Genomic DNA, 22,271 nt, shown 5'->3' with positions numbered 1-22,271 from the left:
CTGACACTCTCTAGTGTCGCCCTCAATTATGCGCCGCTGCAGGACGTCAGAGAGATGAGACTCCTACATCCAGCGTGGTCCGGGGAGTGAACACTGTGCGCACCAATATGCTTAAGGAACGGACATTGCAGCGGTAAGAACATATATCGCTCTGCTCTGGATCGGGGAAAGACTCGAGGGGAAACAAATATGCGAGCAGCGCAGGGACTCCAGGGGAAACAAATATGCAAGCAGCGCAGCGTTCACATACATTGTAGCAAGTCTCTTTTTCTACATACATATGGCGGGGGACTCGGGGTAAGCTGCAGAAATACCGGTAAATTGTAGCCGGACTGTTATTCCATTGATTCATTCAACATAAATTATGACGGTGGACACAGGCGAGGGATGAAGAGACACTTAAAGAGACTCCGTAACAAAAATTGCATCCTGTTTTTTATCATCCTACAAGTTCCAAAAGCTATTCTAATGTGTTCTAGCTTACTGCAGCACTTTATACTATCACTGTCTCTGTAATAAATCAATGTATCTTTCCCCTGTCAGACTTGTCGGCCTGTGTCTGGAAGGCTGCCAAGTTCTTCAGTGTTGTGGTTCTGCTATGAACTCCCCCTTCCAGGCCCCTCTATGCACACTGCCTGTGTGTTATTTAGGATTAGAGCAGCTTCTCTCTTCTCTTATCTTTTACAAACTGGATAAATCGTCCTCTGAGCTGTCTGGGCTTTCACATACTGAGGAATTACAGACAAGGGCAAAGCTGTTTGCAGCAAGAAAAGAGCAGCCTGAAACTTCAGTGCATGAGAGCAGAAGGGGGAAAGAAACACACAAATGATATCTTGAGATTCAAAAGGTAGGGTGTATACAGCCTGCTTGTGTATGGATGTATTTTCTATGTGTGGACATACTGTACATCAACCTACTTCCTGTTTTGGTGGCCATTTTGTTTGTTTATAAACAAACTTTTAAAAACTGTTTTTAACCACTTTTAATGCGGCGAGGAGCGGCGAAATTGTGACAGAGGGTAATAGGAGATGTCCCCTAACGCATTGGTATGTTTACTTTTGTGCGATTTTAACAATACAGATTCTCTTTAAGGGTGAGTGAACATTGTGCATCACTTTAACTGAGATCTGGCAGGGGTAAGAAACTTGGGGGGAGCCAAAGATTAGCTCCATTATATGCTATCCTAGTATTCAGCCAGTTACTGTCAGAGATGGTGGTAATATTCCACAGCTAGCTGGTGTTATTGCTATTTTCTGACTTAAGCTGCTTTTCTCGTATATGGTTGGTCGTGGTTGTGAGTGGTGTGTTGTGGCATTTCCTACCTCTGGCTTATACTTGGGACGATGCATTTTTCCTGTTTTTTTAGGTAAAAGTTAGGGGGTCGGCATATACTCGAGTATGTACGGTAGGTAGCAACACTGATTGACAATCAATTTCACATGCTGTTGTGCAAATGGAATAGACAACAGGTGGAAATTGTAGGAAATTCGCAAGACGTCCCCTATAAAGGAGTGGTTCTGCAGGTGGTGACCACAAACCACTTCTCACTACCTATGCTTTCTGGCTGATGTTTTGGTCACTATTGAATGCTGGTGGTTCTTTCACTGTAGTGGTAGCATGAGACAGAGTCTACAAACACCACAAATGGCTCAGGTAGTGCAGCTCATCCAGGATGGCACATCAATGCGACCTGTGGCAAGAAGGTTTACCGTGTCTGTCAGCCTAGTGTCCGGAGCATGGAGGCGCTACCAGGGGACAGGCGAGTACATCAGGAGACGTAGAGGAAGCCGTAGGAGGGCAACAGCTCAGCAGCAGGACCGCTACCTCCACCTTTGTGCAAGGAGAAACAGGAGGAGCACTGCCAGAGCCCTGCAAAATGACCTCCAGCAGGCGACAAATGTGCATGTGTCTGCTCAAACGGTCAGAAACAGACGCCTTGAGGGTGGTATGAGGGCCTGACGTCCACAGGTGGGGGTTGTGCTTACAGCCGAACACCATGTAGGATGTTTTGCATTTGCCAGAGAACACCAAGATTGGCAAATTCGCCACTGGAACCCTGTGCTCTTCACAGATGAAGGCAGGTTCACACTGAGCATATGTGACCAACAGAACAGAGTCTGTAGATGCTGTGGAGAGCATTCTGCTGCTTGCAACATACTCCAGCATGACCAGTTTGGCAATAGATCAGTAATGGTGTGGGGTAGCATTTCTTTTGGGGGGGGGGGGGGGGCGGTGCTCACAGCTCTCCGTGCGCTCACAAGAGGTAGCTTGACTGCCATTAGGTACCGAGATGAGATCCTCAGACCCCTTGTGAGACCACATGCTGGTGCAGTTGGCCAAGGGTTCCTCCTAATGCAAGACAATGCTAGACCTCATGTGGCTGGAGTGAGTCAGCAGTTCCTGCAAGTCAAAGGCATTGATGCTATGAACTGGCCCACCCAAATCCAGACCTCCATGGGTTGATACATTTGATTTCCATTGATAATTTTTGTGTGATGTTGTTGTCAGCACATTCAACTATGTAAAGAACTAAGTATTTAATAAGAATATTTGATTCATTCAGATCTAGGATGTCTTATTTTTGTGTTCCCTTTATTTTTTGAGCAGTGTGTAAAGAATGCTTTAAGATTGAATTATAAATAAGAAACCAAAGATGGAAAGGGACAGGAGAAGAATATGTAGATGATATTTCCAGGATATCAAGGAACAGATGGAACAAAATAACACAAAACATGAAGGGAACAATGAAAGAAAATGTTTTCTTCTTAACATGATGGTCACTAACACTCTGCAGAGCCTGGGAAACCAAGAATTAGGTTATTTTCTGACACCTGGCTTAATGTATAAACTGTATTCAGTACCTGAGCATTGTTGCCAATATCGTAACCCAAGCTGATGAGGCTGCCCTTAAATTCCTCTGGGCCAAGTGTGCCGGTGTGATCCTTGTTACCGCAAGTGACGGTTCGGGTGTTCAGGGCATGCCATGCCAGGGGGTGGGTGACAGGGTGAGAGCATAGGAGTCGGCAACAAGGGAGGTGGGTCAGTTGTAAACAAGGGGTCATATGCATAGGATAGAGGGAACAAAAAGAACATAGTTAGAATTAGTATTTGTGACTAGGATGCAATTAACAGTGGACGTTTAAGTGCACATTTTCCCCAAATCCTACGTTGGCATTACGTTGTCACTAAACATATAGCAATACATTTCCAACACAGTTTGTTATGTGCCTATATAAACGGCAAAGGTAATGCAGCACTTCTGTACCTTGTATATAAACTTGCCTAAAATCTTATGTGTCACCCCTAGCAACTAAGCAGACTCCTCCCTGGAAGAACCGTGAGAATCTGCTACAGGCAACATAGCAGTTCCATAAACTGTCACACAAGGGGTTCTGAGATATGAGGGAGCAGGAAGATGCTGCTTTTCAGATCCCCTTATTTATAAATATTCTATCCACCTGCAGTGACTGTCACTTCTCACAATAGAGCAAATTTCCTTATGAAGCAAGCAGGGGAGGACTGGGACCTTTTGGCCTGGGGGGAAAACACAAACTAGAGGCCCATGTTCATGGCAGCCTCAGCCCAAATGGTCCCCCCACACACACTTACTGTATATCCAAAGAGAGACTGTCCCTTCAAAAGAGGGAAAGTTGGGAGCTATGATGATAAGAGAGCAGACAGAGTTTTTTTCCCCACAGACCCTGCAAGCAAGCCTCTGCTCTGCATCATGCTGTGTATATTTACTTTCCCGCCCTCTAATTGCTAATTGGGCTTTTATTTCCCTCAGCCAGCCTAGTGGTTCATATTGGCTTATACAATAACCTGAATGCAGCAGGCCATGCACCAGCCCTAAATCATTAAATGAGAGGCAGCCTGGGGGGAAATCTCCCCCCTTCCCCCCTGGCCAGTCCTCCCCTGGAAGCAAGCACCCAGAAGATGAATTGGTGGACATGTTGTGACTCCCACTGTCTCTGCACCAGACACTCTCACAATCCAATCATAGTTGAGTCAGCACTGTCAATTAATATCAAAGCTCTTTATTGAAGTAAAAACAGCATGATGTCTTGCTGTAACAGTGACAGCCCCTCTGTTTCGGTCAGGCAGACCTTTATCAAGCCGTTCAGTTACACATCACACTGTCATCTAAAACCAACTCATTTATACTCATTTATATATTCAAACATTCTCAGCCAATCAGAGGCCGACGGCCATCCATCCTCACAATAGAGCAAATACTTCTTAAAGGATACCCGAACTGACATGTGCCATGATGAGATAGACATGTGTATGTACAGTGCCTAGCACACAAATAACTACGCTGTGTTCCTTTTTTTCTTTCTCTGCCTGAAAGAGTTAAATATCAGGTATGCAAGTGGCTGACTCAGTCCTGACTCAGACAGGAAGTGACTACAGTGTGACCCTCACTGATAAGAAATTCACCTTTTTTACCTTTTTCTTGCTCTCAGAAGCCATTTTCTGCTAGGAAAGTGTTTTATAGTTGGAATTTCTTATCAGTGAGGTTCACACTGTAGTCACTTCCTGTCTGAGTCAGGACTGAGTCAGCCACTTGCATAACTGATATTTAACCCTCCTGGCGGTAACCCCAGGAGGATTTCTCAGGCCCTGCTGGGCCGATTTGCATTTTTTTTTTTTTGCTACATGCAGCTAGCACTTTGCTAGCTGCGTGTGCATTCCGATCGCCGCCGCTACCCGCCGATTCACCGCTACCCGCCGCATGGCGCCACCCCCCTCCCCCCCAGACCCCACGCGCTGCCTGGCCAATCGGTGCCAGGCAGCACTGAGGGGTGGATCGGGACTCCCTTTGACGTCACGACGTCAATGACGTCATCCCGCCCGTCGCAATGGCGATGGGGGAAGCCCTAATGGAAATCCCGCTCAGAACAGGATTCCGGACGGGCTTGATCGCCGGAGGCGATCGAAGAGGGTGGGGGGATGCCGCTGCACAGCGGCTGTCATGTAGCGAGCCCTAGGCTCGCTACATGATTTTAAAAAAATAAAATAAAAAAAAACTGCTGCGCCGCCCCCTGGCGGTTTTTAACCTCTTGAGGACCATGGTGGTAAACCCCCCTAGTGACCAGCCTAATTATACATTAATTGGCCACTGCAGCTTTAAGGCCAAGCTGCAGGGCCGTATACCTCTGCACACAAGTGATCTGCCCTCCCTTTTCTCCCCACCAACAGAGCTCTCTGTTGGTGAGGTCTGATCGCCCCCCCTGTGTTTATTTTTTTTTTTATAAATATTTGTTTGTTTGTTTTTTTAATATTTTTTGACATTTTCTTTTATTTATTTTTTCTAAATCCCCTCCCTCCCCCCAGCCGGCCAATCACGGCGATCGGCTGTCATAGGCTTCTGCCTATGAGAGCCGATCGCTCTCTTGTCCCCCATGGGGACAGCCGTGTCACACGGCTGTCCCCAGTGCAGCGCTGCTGCTGATCGCAGCAATGACATGTAAATACACGGCGGTTTCGCCGTGTAACAGTCTCCCGAGCGGCAATCGCCGCTCGGAGACTGAAGGCGGAGCTCAGCTCCGCCCACCAAGCGGGAGATGCGCGCGCACCGTGCGCGCGATCTCCCGTAAACTGCTGCCCCAGGACTTTCCGCCAATTGGCGTTAGCTGGTCCTGGGGCTGCCGCCGCGGCCACGCCTACTGGCGTGACGCGGGCGGCAAGCGGTTAATAGACCGCCAGGAGGGTTAACTCTTTCAGGCTGAGAAAGAAAAAAAGGAACACAGCATAGTTATTTGTGTGCTAGGCACTGTACATACACATGTCTATCTCATCATGTCACATGTCCGTTCTGGTATCCTTTAACCACTCTGCGAGACTGCGACCGCCTAACGCAGGATGGTGGCCGCAGAGTGGCTTCCTCGTTCTCCAGTGCGCACTGGTGTGTCATCTTGCGATGTGCGAGATTAGCAGGGAACGAGCGCACACGCAGGCGCCTATTCACTGCAGAGGAACAGGGAGACAGCTGCGAATAGCCGGGCAGCAGCGATCGGAGCTAGAAGGCTGTGAACAAATAAAAAAAGTCCAAATCAGTTGTACAGTGCTTTGACCTACTGTCACTGATCTGTCCTCGGGAGAGGTACACAAAGTGATCCCTCTCATAGGCTGATGCCTATGAGAGGGACCACGTTGATTGGATCTCGGGAGGAGGGAGGGGGAAGGAGGGAAAATAAAAAAAAATAAAAAAGGAAATGTAATAAAAAAATACAATTTAAATTAACAAAAAAAATTTACTTTGCAGCAGCAATCAGATGCCACCAACAGAAAGTTCTGTTGGTGGCAAGAAAAGGAGGGCAGATTCAGTTGGGTGGTAAGTTGTATGGCCGTGCAAAGCTACGCAGTGCCAAATTGTAAACAATAGCCTGGTCACTAGTGGGGTTTAAGTCTGTGGTCCTCAACTGGTTAATCATCAGCATTATTTGGGCCAAATATTTTGAGTGAAACAGCTATCCACAACTTTTGCAATTTAAGAAATGTTTGTCTATGGCCTCAATGTAAGTAAATGGGCCGCATTTCTCTGCTTCTTCAGATGTGAACTGATGATCACAGCTGCCAAATAGTTACTGCATTCAAGTGAACAGAGTTTGTAATCAGAAAGTTAAGGTAAGTTCGATAAGCAAGTAAAATAATGGGTAACCCCTATGTATTTTGTTCTGGATAATCTGGCACCATAGACCTCATTGTTTCATTCTGATCAATTTTTCAGAAAATGTAATAGTATAAGATAGATTGAGAATTTTTTGATTTATAGACATTTTTTCATAATTGGGACAAAAACATTTACATTTGTTAGGTGCCTCAAATGTTACGACCAATCGGAAAGAAATCTCAAATTGAAAAAATATATAAAAAATTGTATGCTGTGTGCCAATGTTAATACGTCTTGTGGAATCTAAGAGCAGTGTGTAATAAAGATCACATCGGCATGAATAGAATATGCCTTACCCCCCAAAAAAGACCTATATGGCTGCCCATCACAAAAAAGTCATGAAAATAAGAAGTTTATATTGGTGTTTGCAGTCAGTTTATGGGAAAGTTAGTTTTCCTTTGCCTTGTTCGTTTTTTTACTCTCTTTCTAATACAGTGTCATACCTCCCAACTTATGGAGGCAGGAAAAAGGGACAATATGCACGCTGCCGCAACATGTGGGCGTAGTCTCAAAATTACTGTGTGCGGGGCCAAATGTATGGGAGGTAGACAGTTACACAGGGGGACAGACAGACATGCAGGATGACAGGCTGCCATACAGGGGAAGAGACAGCCACACAGGGGAAGAGACAGCCGCACAGGAGCAAGAGACAGTAACAAAGGAGGAAGAGACAGCCACACAGAGGGTAGGGAAACAGAGGGACAATGGTGGGTATACAGCCGGGAACTTACCAAGCCTCAGGCACTGTCGCATTAAAGAGAATCTGAACTCAAAAATTATTGCAATAAAAAAAGCATACCATTCTATTCATTATGTTCTCCTGGGCCCCTCGGTGCTGTTTCTGCCACTCCCTGCTGCAATCCTGGCTTGTAAATGCCAGTTTTAGGCAGTGTTTACAAACAAAAGATATGGCTGCTAACCAGAGTGTGATAGGCTGAGAGGAGAGCTTGGAGAGAGTGTGTAAAGCTTCTGCCTATCACAAGCAGTGCTGCACATTCCACACATTCCAGCCTGAGCCCGACAGAGCTGACAGAGGAAAGAAGATCAGATTTATTACAGAGACAGTGCAACTAGAAAAGGCTGCAGTAAGCCAGAGCACATTAGAACAGGTGTAGGAACTTATAGGATAGAAGAAATAAGGCTCACGATTTTGTTACAGAGTCTCTTTAAGAAAGCTCAGCCCATTCATCATTCCTATCTACACAGCATCAGAGATCTGCAGTTGCCCAGAGAGGCACATCCACTTGAAAATTACAGAATGACCAGAAGGACCCTGCTCTCTTCTGTAGACTGACCCCTAAGTGCCTGTTTCCCAGTGTTGTATATTTCAGTCAGGAGCTTGAGTGTCAGCCTGCAAAGGAGTCCTTCAGGGCTCTGTGTACTTGTAGATGTGTCCTGGACCTGGGATACTGCAGACCGTTGATGCAGCGTAAATAGGAATGACTGGACTGCGATTGTTCCTCTGCCGTCTGCCCAGCAACACATAAAGGGGGGGAGGGGTTTAGTGCCGCAGGACATGCCCCCCAAATCGTGAAGGTCCTTCCAAAATCATGACTGTTGCAACCTTTGCAGTGTAAGGGCCTGTCTCCACTCGTCAGTTTTTCTGTGCATTTTCTGCGCAAGGAAAACTGCAACCAATGTTAATCAGTGGGCTAGTACACATGGCTGCATTTTTCATTTGCAGAAAAACAATTGACAGCACTGCAAAACTGTCAGACAACTCATGCAGAAAAACTGATGAGTGGAGACAGGTCCTTAGACCTTGTTCACACTACACATGCTGCCGTGTGCATTTCACCAACACTATACTATGCGATATACAAGAACATCAGAAGTGCATAGACTGCACTGTCTCACATTCTCATTATTGGGCTGCGCAGCAGTATGTTGTGATAACACACTGCCTTGTGCATTTTTTGTCAAAACGCAGCACTGACCCAGTTTCTGTAGTGCATTGCAAACACACAACCATTCTGCATTTGATAATGTCTACAAGGCTTACGGTAAGTCCAATTAATTTTAACAAAAATCAACACTTGAATAATAATAATAATATGAAAAATGTTTTTTTGGTCCTAAAGGTAAAGTAAAAAAATAAAGATATGATTTTTACGCAGAAATGTGGATTGCAGTTGTTAAAATTACAACATGGAGATTCATCCACCTGACATTATTGTATGATAAATGTAAACACAAACTGGTATATTAATCAACTGGATTCTAAATGTTTCTTTTTCTGTGCAGACACAAGTCTGTTCACAAAAGTCAAGGTTTAGGTAAAAACATGGCTGTGATTTCATATTATAGAATAATTCAGGGAGACCCAGTGGTGGTCTCTGCATACCGTCTCATGTTACTGTCCAAGGTGACTGTGCAAATGACCTCTTACATTGCACCCTGATATAAGGGTGAAACACCTTTGTGAAGTCTCTTGTCCTGATGTGAGTTAAAAAGTCTGTCCAATCAAAAGTCTACTTTCAGTTTTTAGACAATGTCTACTGTACAGGAAAGACGTTTTAAATCAGGATGATACCATTTATTGGATAACTTTGAGGTAAATAGAAAGTAAGCTTTCAGCTAATAAGCCTTCATCGGACTTAATTCCTGCTTCTACTGCGCAGGTTGAGTTGCTGGTTACCAGGCAGCATAGCTCCTTGAATCATTTCCATTAAAGTTGAATTTCAGGAACACAATGGAATCCAGCATACTGGTAGGAGTACCCAAACACTCCAAAAACCATAATTGTTAGCAAAACAAAAATTGTTAGCAACTAACTTGTGCAGTGACAGCACCGGTAAGAACTCTTCTCTTCAGGCTGTCCCAAGCTACCCGATAGTGTTAGTGTTCAAATTCGGCATAACAAATACTCATGAACATCAAACTTCAGCACCATTTCAGTAAAGAACAAATGGTCAGGGTCACTTACTTGAATTTCACAACACGTTTCCCTTGGCTCCAAGACTTCCTCCTTCTGGCTTTGGATGGAGAAAGCATGGATGGAGGAAGTATCGGAGTCTAGTGAACACCAACACTACTACCAGATATTCATTTCATAGGCCACTGGAAGCCTGTGAGAGTCGCTACACCTTGCCTCCACAGTAGGGAGTAGAGTAGAACATTGTCACTTTACTGCTTTTGCTGCAGAATTTAAGTGCTTCCAATTTTTTTTTTACTTTATGGGATGGCTGTTTTTGGGTTGTTTAGCTGGCAGCTTAACAATAAGCTAAAATATCAGGATTCCTAGAATTCCGCTCCAACCCGGAACTTCTACTATATCGGGGCAGGGGGTGGGGGCAGTTCCTACTGTCCTTTTTGCATTGCTCCCAACAGAACTCAATATCCAGTTGGGACAAGGAGGACCCCCTCATAATTTATTTATTTTGTCATTATAAACCATTTTTTTTTAATATTTCCATTGATACTAGGAAATTAGAATAGCCAAAAGCTTGGTGAAGAGGAACATTGGTATAAGAGATACATAGGAATAAAAATCATCTGTATCAACAAATCATCAAATAAACACGTCAACTTCTGCTATACAATAAGTCGAATGGCTATAGTAACCACAGAGACTGTTCACGCTAACATAACGTACCAGCACCTGTCTCTAATGGTAAGAGGTGGGGATTACCAACCTTGCTCATACCAGCTGGACCTAGAGTTAGGGCCTTCGAACAGGTGGTCGTGCTAAAAGTACTGGAAGCTTGAAAGCCTAGATAACTCAACGGGGAAACTAAAGCGAGGAAAAGGAAAATTGTATGTGGCGGGGAGTTCACATATTGCATCGTGTGTGGGTATAATCAAATAGGTATCTAAGAGTTATGAGAAGGCGAAAGAGGCCCATTCCTCTGGGAGGACAAAAAAATCAGTATTGTTAGAAGTTCTGTTCCTAATCCTGACCTTCATTGTTAAGTTATTTTTAACTGATGCCAATAACTGGGGGATTGAGAAATCTTCAGTGGATTTGCAATTTGGAGTTATAAGGTGTAATCCTGCTAGAATTGTGTGACAGATAATAGGTTGTACTCGTTTGGGCATATTATGAAAATCAAGCATTAATGCAAGTCGTGGGTTCATTTGAAAGTCTGGAAGTATTAGTGATTTAATTAGCCTCTCCATGTTGTGCTATAGTTTAGCAACTAGTGGGCAGTCCCAAAACATGTGGTAATAAGTTCCCACATCTGTACCGCATTTCCAACATAAGGCCTCTTGCACACTGCAAGTGATTCCGATTCAGATTCCACTTTTTAATCAGTTTTTACATCCGATTCAGATTCCGATTTGCAGTGTGCAGGGAGCAAACTGCAAATCGGAATCGGATGTAAAAACTGATTAAAAAGCGGAATCTGAATCGGAATCACTTGCAGTGTGCAAGAGGCCTAAAGGTGATGCATTTTTGGAATAGGATGCCACTTTCCTAGGTGACAGATACCATCTGTACATAATTTTCCTCATCATTTCCCAATGGGAATTACATTTGGAGAATTTGAGTGTTATGGCGTTGACACCCTCATAATTGCAAGAACTACTGTGCAGATTTAGATACTCGAACGTAGAATTGGTTTTGAGTGGACAGGCCTTTTAATATCATCACTTTGTACATAGATTATTGTATGTCTTTTAGGGACAACCTGAGTGTAGACAAATATGTGCTTACCCTGTCAAAGTGGTTGAAGGAGTTCCTGAATTTATTCATCTTCTCCTGGCTGATTCCTTTGGCACCACATGTGAGAATCTGGTTTTCTGTTTCATTGATGGTCCTGGCGATAGTGGTAAGAAGATTCTCCCATGCTACGCGGCTGTGCTGAAATAATCAATACAAGCTACATTCAAATGACAACCATCGTATCCAGTGGCGGTTCCAGCTTCACTTTTTTTTTGGTGGGGGGCACGGTGACTGGCTGCCTGGGCCCATTTGGGTGATAAAAATCAATGTTTGTATGGCGAGCTTTAGATATTTTTGGCATAACTCAGGTGATAAAATGAAGGCTAACTAGCCCAGCAGTGATAGGAACCAAATGTAAATATCACAAACAGAACTCAGAGGCTTTTGAGCAGAGACGATTGTCCAAATGATGGTGCTATTATTGAAGAAAAGTTACCTACAGATGTACTTGGCTAGTTTGCTGTCATGCTTTAATCATTAATTGCTAGCAAGCTGTTCCTGTGTGGACAGATCACAGACAAATCTTTCCAGCCCCCAGCCTGTGTCTCACGACTCAACAAGCAAGGGGAGGAGGAAGAGGCAAGAGGGAGAGAAACACTGTGTGTGTAATTCCTTATCTAAGCTTTGCTGCAGACTAGACCTTGTATTTTACAGACAGGAAGTTTTAAATTGCGATTATTACCCAGATTAAAAGCTTTATATCTGTAAAATACAAGCTCTAGTTTATTGGCTAATTTAAAAGAAAACAGCAACAGTTCCTGTTGACTGACAATGTTAGAACATACAATCAGAAGGAGGTGGAGAGATTTTTATTTTTTGCAAATATAAGTGTCATCCAGATACAGTAATTACAAGGGAACTTACAAGTATTGTGAGGTATTTATGACAAATAATAATAATAATCCGCACATTTGTATCTCCTGAAGGACTCAAAGCTCTCAAGAGCTGCAGCGACTGGGACGTGCTCAAGAGGCCACCCTGCAGTGTTGGGGAGTCTTGCCTTGAACTCCTTACTGAATAGGTACAGACCCTAGCCAGGATTCAAATCCTGGTCTCCCATGTCAAAGGCGGTGCCCTTAACCAGTACACTATCCAGCCACTGCAAATAGATAAGACACTTGGTTTACTTAATGCCTGCATAGACGCAGGATGACATGGAGAGTTTTTACAGACCCTATCCTGTTCAGTGTATGCTGCTGGAGCCTGGAAACAGTTCACTGTATGTTACTGAGCAGGGGGGCTCAGTGATTCCCGGGGGGGGGGGGGGCAAGTGCATCAGCGTGCCCCTAGTGTAGCTCCGCCCATGATCCTATCATAGTCACATACTAAATTTGGCTACATCGCTTAGTACAGCTCCATCACTTTACAGTGTGCATCAGATCAATATTATGGTTCGGCAGAACAACCACAAGTAATGGGAGCAATGAAAATCAAATTTAATTTCATTCAGGAAGCAAAACAGGGAAGGACCCGCAGCATCCACACACAAATAAGCCAAAGGGAGCCAGGAACCTGTAAGCTCAGCAACCAGTAGAAAAGAAAGAAAATTCCGCTGCACCAATGGCTGGGTGAAAAAAGGTTCTCCGTTTATTATTGCATCAGTAGGTACAAAAAAATGTTAAAAAAGCTCACGCGTATCGGAGCTCATGGCCCCTTAATCATAGCTTACACATTGTTACAATGCACTAGTTTAAATAGTCCAGTGCCGTCCCACCACAAGGAGGGAGGGAGGTGTGGCCAAAGGCCTTAAAGCAACACACATAATATAACTCCACATTAAAATGGCAGAAGCCAAAATATGAAATAACATAAAATGTTACACACACAGTAACAAGCATATCAACACTATGTCAAATTATCCAGATACACCAAAAGACAGACATGGCAAAAAATATATATATAGTAGCAGCAAAGTTCTATCCAAAGTGCTGGTAAAAATCCAGAATTGCTATAACATTATAGACTAGAGTCATATGTTAGACTAACGTCCATTCTGGAGTTTAACCCTTGAGGAATCCTGGTCCCCAATTTCCAAATCCAGAAAGCCTCTCTCTTTCGTAAAACCCTGTACAGATCACCCCCTCTGGCAGAATGCATGACCCTCTCCACCCCTTGGAAAACAAAACCCCTCATATCTCCCTGATGTGCATTCAAAAAATGCTTAGACACACTAGAAACCTTAGAGATGTAAGATTTATTCCTGAGGCATCTGGAGGCTCCATTGTAATGTTCAGAAATGCGTTGGCGTAGAGGTCGTGTAGTATAACCTCAAGGGTTAAACTCCAGAATGGACGTTAGTCTAACATATGACTCTAGTCTATAATGTTATAGCAATTCTGGATTTTTACCAGTGTCACAGGAGCCCTTTTTGGTCAGACCGCAATTGGCCTTCTAAACGGTGCCAGCGCACAGATCGTGCGAACTCTGGTCGCAGTCAATGCACAGGAACCGTTAAGAATTAGCCGCAGACAAACCAGAAGGGAGCCCGTGAGATATGGGTAATTACAACTTTACACGATTTCAGGGTATCTGCCACCACCACGGGTAGGGGCCCGTGGACTCGCGGAAACAGCCCGTGGACTCGACTGCCTGACTGATCCTGCGAATAAAAAACGGTTAAAACACGCTGTATTCTGTCTAGCCAAAAACAACCAATAGTAGCGTCTCTCCAAAGACTTGGGATCAGTTCCTGTGTTCGGCTGAAAAGCAGGGTAGCGGAACAGTGATTTACTTGGAGGAAGTCTTTTATTCACAGCAATATAAATAATTAATATATACAGACAATTGTTAAAATCAACAATTATTAAAACAGTAATAGCCAGTATGAAATAAAAAGGGAGAAAATACTTAGGGTTTGTGGAAATATGTCCTTTTGTGGGAAAATCATCAAGTCCAAGCAAACGGTTTCAAGTTCTTAAAGTTCTTTGTTCCCGAGATAGATTCAAAGTTCAGCAAGGTTTAAAATCCAAACAAAATGGAGGATGTCCTTTGTTTCAGCTCCGGCAAGATGGCCACCACTTGTTCCTCACAGTGGCCGTGTGTTCATGAGATGTTAAAATGGAGGAATCACGGGGGCGTGGCTGGCGCGCTAGGAAGATGGACGCTTTCTAGTGCAGCTCAGCGAGACCGACTGCCGTTGCCCTGAATTTCAAGCCTCCCAACGGCTCCCTTTCACACCCCTTCCCGAGCAATAGCATCTGCTTACCCCCGTGCACTTATGGACCGAAGATCGAGAGGATCCAGAGAGTCGTCTCCCAGCTCCTCCGCCAGATCATCCAGGAGGCGCCGCAGCCCATCAAGCATGGCGTCCTCGGCCTCCTCTCACTCAGACGCCACAATTGCTTCCCGCCTGCGAGCGAAGAGCAGCAAGCCAGAACATGCCACTCCACGCTCCGCTCGCTCCACCGAAGCAGCCCTGGAATGGACGCCGAAAGATGCGTTGATGCTAGACAAATTTAAGGCGCTCCTCCACCGGGAGCTGGACACAGTAGCCCATAAAGTAGCCTCTCAACTGAAAAAGGAGATCAGAGAGCTGACAGCACGCACAGGAGAGATAGAGGACAAAGTGGACAAAATCAACACCATCGTGAACACACATGAGAAAGAGATGGGCGAGATGAAGACAGAGTTGACAGATGCGAAACTCCGCTTGGAGGACTCGGAGAACCGCTCTCGTCGCAGTAACTTAAGGATCCGTGGGCTCCCGGAGTCCATTTTGGATCTTAACTCTACCGCAACAGCTTTGTTCCAGGAGCTGGTGCCTTCCATCCCCATAGAACGTTTAGAATTCGATAGGATTCACAGAGCACTGGGCCCCCAGAAACCCAATGGACCACCGCGTGATATCCTAATCAAATTCACTTTCTATCGCACCAAAGAAACAGTCTTGCAGGCGGCACGAGAGAAAGAACCGCTCACCTTTCAAGACCATCCATACCAAATATATGCGGATTTGGCACCTGCTACTATTCTAAAAAGAAAAGCTATGAAGCCCTTTACCTCTGCCCTTCGCTCACAGGGCATTAAATATAAGTGGGGATTCCCCTTCAAGATGATTTTTGTACACGCTGGGAAATCCTATGCAGTGTCCTCTCCGGATGACGCTCATCGGCTCCTGGAACAGCTTCGCCTTCTTCTGCCGGCCGACACTTCTGGCGCCTCTAGATCCCCCCCGAAGCAGCCCTCCCAGAGGTCACCTTCGCTGCAAGATGAATGGCGGCAGGTCCCCACCACCGGAAAACCGAGATCTAACCTCAGCTTCCAGGCAGGAGCATCTCCCGGACGCAGCAATCTGCCGCCAGATTGATTTCTGTTTTGCTTCTCCTCGACTCCACTCCTCGTTTCTCTTTTGACACTTTTCACCGAGGCCTCCCCGGTGCGCAGACCACGCTGAACTTGCCATCTGCCGACACGGTTGGGTAAGACTATGAGAGCTACTCTTCCCTTTTTTCTTTTCCCTTTTTTCCCCCCACCTCAGATCCCGATCACCCATGGGACATAACCGGACGGGGGCTTCCTAACCCCCCCTGCATACACAGAACGCCCATGCATGAACAGTACTGCAGGATGTTTGTTATAGCTCCCGCGCATAGGGCTTCCAGCTGGCGAACAATGACCTAACCTGAGCAACAGCCTCTAGCAATAACTCTTTTTTACATCCCTGCTCACACTTAAGGATCGCCATATGTGCCTTGTTACTGTTGAAAACTCTCAACACGGTTATTAGTTTCCAGCGGGCTCATTCTATGGTACCCCCGTCTGAGACATATCGCTATTGACTGCACCACGTGTTATCTTTATGGTTAAAACTGTTTTGTGAATATCACCTCATACCCACCCTCCCTTCTGCCCTCCTCCCCGCACCTGTCCAATATCTGCTTATACCCCAGGGACACCCAGTGTGTCCCTCCGTCACTGAGCGCTCCCTTTCCTCCTTCCCTTATCCCCCCCCCTCCCTTAGTCTTCTCACGATATGTACCATGATAATAATATAACATGTGGCTATCCTATAATACTGCTACCAGCTCTTAACTTGGCCTAATATGGGCTACCAGTGTATAGAACGAGCTGCTATCCGCATATGAGGTGCCATTTACTGTGTCTACTGTGTTTATGATTGCATGTCGTTGCTAATGTGCCCTTATACCTTCTCTCCCTCCTACCCCTTCCCCTATACCTGACCACTACCTGCTCATACCCCAGGGACACCATGTGTGCCCCTCCGTCACTGAGCATCCCTCTCCCTCCTTCCTCCACCCCTCCCTTCCGAGTCTTTCTAGACTGTATATCATGACAGTGATATAGCACGTGGATACCTTACAACACTGCCATCAGCTCTTAACTTGGCTCAAAACGGGCTAGTCGGGTATAGAATGTGCGGTGATTTGCATATGTGATGCCATCTACTATGTTTAGGACTATAGGACCCTACTAAAGTGCCCCTACACCCTCTCTCCCTCCCCCCCACCCTTTCCCTTATGCCTGATCACTATTTGCTCATATCCCAGGGACACCATGTGTGCCCCCCCATTACTGAGCATTCCTCCCCCTCCTTGACCCCCCCCCCCCCCGGACCCTTTCATGTTATGTATTATGGCAGTGATACAGAACGTAGATATTCCATTACATGGTTACCAGCCTTTAATCTGGCTCAATATGAGCTACTTGTGTACAGAATGCGCTGCTATTTACAGATAAGGCACCATTTATTGTCGTATGACTATAAGATCTCTTGAATGTACCCCTATACCTCCCTTTCCCTTTACCCTTCCTCCTACACCTGGCTTTTACCTGTTTATACCCCAGGGTCACCATGTGTGCCCCTCCGCCACTGAGCATCCATCCTCCCTTATCCCCCCCCTCCCTCCCCCGAACCCTTTCAGAATACGTATTGCAATAGTGATATAATATGTGGTTACTCTTTTACATGGTTACCAACTTTCTACCTGGTTTAATATGAGCTACCGGTGTATAATATGTGCTGCTACCTGTATATGAGGCGCCACTAACCGCGCTTATGCTTACAGGATTATTACCAATGTGCCTCTATACCCTTCCCCCCCCCCCCTTCTTTCTCGATCTCTATCTGCTTATACCCCAGGGACACCGTGGGTGCCCCTCCGTCACTGAGCACCCCTCTCCCTCCCTCCCTAACCCTTTTCCTTCTGCCCCCCCGTTAATACCCTCACCACTATCCCTCCCCCTAAACCTAACCAATACCTGCTTATACCCCAGGGGCACCACGGATGCCCCTCCGTCACTGAGCATCTTTCTCCCTCTCCCCCTGGCTGTTTAATACCCATCCATGGTATGCACTGGAACACTGACATATTGTATGGTTAGCTCATCACAATGTTGTTTGCCTCTGTTAATTTTAATAGAAGTTATCTCCATTCTTGTATGGTTTTATATAAAAATGAATGCCGGACACTCACTGGTCGCACTCTAAATCTTTTGCCCTCCTTTAACCTTTTATGGCATCAAAATGCGCAGCCTTTCTCCTGCTTAACAGACTAAGCCAAATATGAGGGATTTCCCTCGTTGCATTTACTTAATAAATGCACTCCTTCTCCACCGGGTGGCGCCAAAAGACCACTGATATTTCCCAAGCCTTTTGCGGCCGCGACCATTGAGTGGACCGGTATACTCAATATTAAGCTTTTAATGCTTCTGACCCTTTCCAGTCTTCTCGGGTTACCATTTTCATACACCCCATACCTCGACATCTCCTCTTCCCCTCCTCTACCCTGACCACAGTCGTTGGGACTCTCCCAATCATCTCAGACTCCCATTTAGCCAGCAGGGCAGTCGGTCTACACATGCTCTCCCTATGTACCGGTTAGAGCTTATCTCCACCTGGTACTCTGCTCTCTTCGAGCTAGTCTTACTGTTGACCTATTTCAGGTCTACCCTCTTAACACTTGCTCCTACCTCTCTCATTCTTCTCCTTCTTCCTCTCTGTCTCTTTCTCTTCCGGGCCTCCCGCCTCATGGTCTCCCACCTCTGGCTCGATCCTCATACAGATCCTCCATGACCTCTGACACTTTCAAAATTTTCTCGCACAACGTCCAGGGTTTTGGCTCCCCTAATAAACGTTCCAAAGCATTCTCATACTACAAAGCATGTCAAGCGGACGTAGTCTGCTTACAGGAAACCAGATTAGACCAATCCTCTTGCCCTAGGCACTTAAGCCGCCACTTTCCTGTCGCCCATTTTGCATGCGCCCGTACTAAAGTCCGAGGCGTCATTATTGCATTCCGAAAAAATTTCCCGTTCAATTGTACGAAACAAATTGCTGACCCTACGGGCCGATACCTCATTTTAACTGGCTCTATATACGACAGAGAAATTACCTTTGCTTCTTATTATGCGCCTAATGCACACCAGTCCAACTTTTACTCCCACTTCCTCCAAGTCCTAACACAACACGGAACTGGCCAAATAATAATCGCAGGTGACACCAATGTCACCCTCAACCCTAAAATAGATAGACAGAGATCTGCTCACCCTAATTCCTCTCCCGAACCCACTGACCTTCAAGGTATCAAAATCAAAGCACTGCTTGATAAATATGGTTACATAGACGTTTGGAGAGAACTTCATCCCACCACTAAAGACTTTACCTTTTACTCAAACCCCCATGACAGCTTTAGTCGTATTGATCATATTTTTACCCAACAGAAATATTTACACCTTGCTCCAGCTGCCAAAATCCACTCCACTACTTGGTCTGACCATTCCCCAATTTCAATCTGCTGCTCACTGTCGCTCCCACTTAAAAGAGAGTTCCATTGGCGTTTAAATGATTCTATGCTTTCTAGAGAAGAAATCCTCAACCAATTAAAAGACAAAGTCACGGAGTACTTTGTTGATAACACAGGCTCCGTATCCTCCTCACTGACCTTGTGGGAAGCTCATAAAGCTACCATCCGGGGCTTTCTGATCGGCCTGGCTAGCTCACTTAAACGCCAACGTATTCAAAAGATTACAGACTTAACCAACAAATTCGAAGCGGCTGAACACACTTGGAAACAACATCCCACTCGGATCAACAGAATTATCAAAGACAAACTCCGCACAGAATTAGATTTACTCCTAATGGACAAAGTAGAACGGCAACTGCGTTGGAGGAGGCAATTATATTACTACAACGCCAATAAGCCCTTGGCCCTCCTAGCTAAATGCCTTAACAACAAGCCCCTTCACCCCACCATCCTGAAAGTACGCGACGCTTCTGGTCAGGCAACTGCCAACCCCCGCAAGATAGTGGACACCTTTACCACGTTTCTATCAGACTTATACACCAGCACTAACTCCACTTCCGATAGAGCCATACACGATTTTTTAGACCAAATAAACCTACCAAAACTCACTACAGATACTGCTGCTAGTCTCAGTGCACCTATCACCTCTCAGGAAGTTCTTTCCGCCATAAAAACCCTCAAGGTCAACAAAACCCCAGGCCCAGATGGTTTCACAGCACAATACTATAAAAAGTTAGCAATCTCACTAGCCCCAACCCTAGCTGACTGCTACAATGAACTACGCGAGGGCAAACCGCCTCCGGGTTCCTTGCTATCCGCCCATATTTCCATGATCCCTAAAATTGAACAGGACTGCCTTGCACCCCACCAATTTCGCCCCATTTCCCTCATTAACGTAGACCTCAAGCTACTGGGGAAAATATTAGCCTTACGCTTAAATAGAGTTTTGCCAAATCTCATTCATCGTGACCAGGTAGGTTTTGTCCCGGGCCGTCAGGCAGAAGACAGCACTAGACGAGCAGTCCTTTTGTCCCATTACTTACACTCCCAAAAAATCCCAAGTGTAGCCTTATCCCTAGACATTTTTAAGGCGTTTGATACCCTCTCATGGAATTACCTCAAACACACTTTAAGCAAATGGGGGCTTGATCCCTACTTCCTGAATTGGGTCGGGGGACTGTACTCCACTCCTACAGCCTCGGTGAGATTCTCAGGCCACACCTCACAAATTTTCCCCATACAGAGAGGTACTCGCCAGGGCTGCCCGCTCTCCCCTTTACTTTTCATCCTAGCTCTAGAGCCATTCGCATGTTTTCTACGTGAAAACACTGACATTAGGGGGGTAGAGAGGGCCGGCCTAGCCCATAAGCTACTTATGTTTGCAGACGACACCCTTTTATTCCTCACACAGCCTCATATCTCCATTCCAAATGCCCTCAAAGCCCTCGAACAATTTGCTCTGGTCTCTGGTCTAAAAATCAATATGACAAAATCTAAAGCTTTAGGCATCTCTCTTACACCGCACCTCGCTACTCAGCTCCAAGAATTTTGCCCCTTTCAATGGGTCCAATCTATACCCTACCTTGGCATCACCCTAACCCCCAATTATGCCTCCCTTTTCGCGGCCAACTACCCGCCACTGCTCAAATCCCTATCTACACTAACAGATAGATGGTCTACACTCCCGCTCTCATGGCTAGGGAAAATTAACTCAATCAAGATGACGTTCTTACCTAAGCTTCTTTACTACTTTCGGACCCTCCCCGTCAAAGTGCCCCCCCATTATCTACGCACTCTCCAGCATAAAATACAATCCTTTATCTGGGGTCGCAAACATCCCAGGGTTAATAAGTCAACCCTTTTTGCTCACAAATTAGACGGTGGATTGGGAGTCCCTCAGATTAGCTCTTACTACCGAGCAGCAACTATAACTCAACTAACACAGGTTTTTCAAACCTGTGATACCCCCCTGTGGGTGTTTCTCGAGATCCCAGACAGTGCCCCTATGCTACCGAGCACCCTCGTTTGGGTACCTCAAAAGATGCGGCCCACTACCCTTAGCCCCCCCATGCTTCATAGCCTCCAAGTTTGGGACTCAGTCCGATACTCTTCTCATCTCCTATCCCCCCACCTCCCCCTGCTACCTCTGGTTAACAATCCACTCTTTCTCCCAGGGTATGAGAACCCGGAAGCCTTCAGATGGTGGGTCGATAACGGCCTCACCAAAGTTATGCACTTCATTAACCCTAGAGGAGTATACAGTTGGCCAGCCCTACAAGAAAACTTCCAGGTTCCACCGAGAGAATACTTCCGATTCCTACAAATAAGACATTGGATGCAGTCCCTCACTCAAAATAGAGAACCCCCCTTCGACCCTACTCCATACGAGAACATATGTCTCTACCGCCCTAATTCCAAAGGGTTAATTTCCACAATTTATTCCTTCCTGACCCGCCCAGAACACCCACTCACCCACGCTTACATCACCAAATGGGAATCCGATCTGTCGGGCACGAGAGACCGAGAGGACTGGCTTAATATATGGAGCAGGATTTCCTGCTGCTCATCGAATCTTCACACCATAGAGGCGGCATATAAGGTTATGACCCGCTGGTATCTTGTCCCAGCAAGAATAGCAAAGGTGTTCCCCTCAGCCAGCCCCTTTTGCTTTCGTGGATGTAGATCACACGGGGACATGCTCCATATTTGGTGGACCTGTCCCAGGCTCACTAGATTTTGGTGTCAAGTTTTTAGGCTACTTTCATCCCTTTTTCACATAACCATCCCCAAAAACCCTTGGCAGGCTCTCTTACACGAAAAAATAGAAGTGCTAACTTCACCCCAGAACAAACTGGCTTCTTTTGTCCTATCAGCAGCTACAATGACCATTGCTAACAACTGGAAAAAACCCTCGGTCAGCATTAACGAGGTGAAATCCCGAATCAACTCTTTCATGACTAATGAAAAGCTAACTAGTATCCTGAAGGATACTCACAAAAAATTCGAGAAGATTTGGGACCCCTGGATCCAATTAGAACACCCCCTCATGGAGAGTTCCCTGATCAGGAGGCTATGAGTCGGGATGGCCCTCTTTTCTTCTTTCCTTCTTTCTTTTTTTCATCTTCTTCTCACCCTCTCTTTCTTGATTCTTTCCCTTCTACCTAAA

The 22,271-nt window shown here is 45.7% G+C and overlaps 1 protein-coding gene across 2 annotated transcripts in view; it reads right to left on the bottom strand.

The window, feature by feature from the left end:
* LOC137532880 (alpha-actinin-1-like) overlaps positions 1–22,271 on the bottom strand; it is an 81,744-nt gene that overhangs the window by 49,956 nt on the left and 9,517 nt on the right. Inside the window, exons 2-3 of one of the 2 annotated variants that reach the window (XM_068253856.1) lie at positions 11,334–11,480; positions 2,862–2,942 (exon numbers count right to left, since the gene is read on the bottom strand). In XM_068253856.1, coding sequence (XP_068109957.1) covers positions 2,862–2,942; positions 11,334–11,480 — 228 coding nt within the window. The remainder of the gene's footprint in view (positions 1–2,861; positions 2,943–11,333; positions 11,481–22,271) is intronic. The other variant, XM_068253857.1, reaches the window with a different exon arrangement.

Source organism: Hyperolius riggenbachi, chromosome 9 (genome assembly GCF_040937935.1).
Source record: "Hyperolius riggenbachi isolate aHypRig1 chromosome 9, aHypRig1.pri, whole genome shotgun sequence".
Lineage (NCBI taxonomy): Eukaryota > Metazoa > Chordata > Amphibia > Anura > Hyperoliidae > Hyperolius > Hyperolius riggenbachi.
This window is presented reverse-complemented; position numbering and strand designations above follow the sequence as displayed.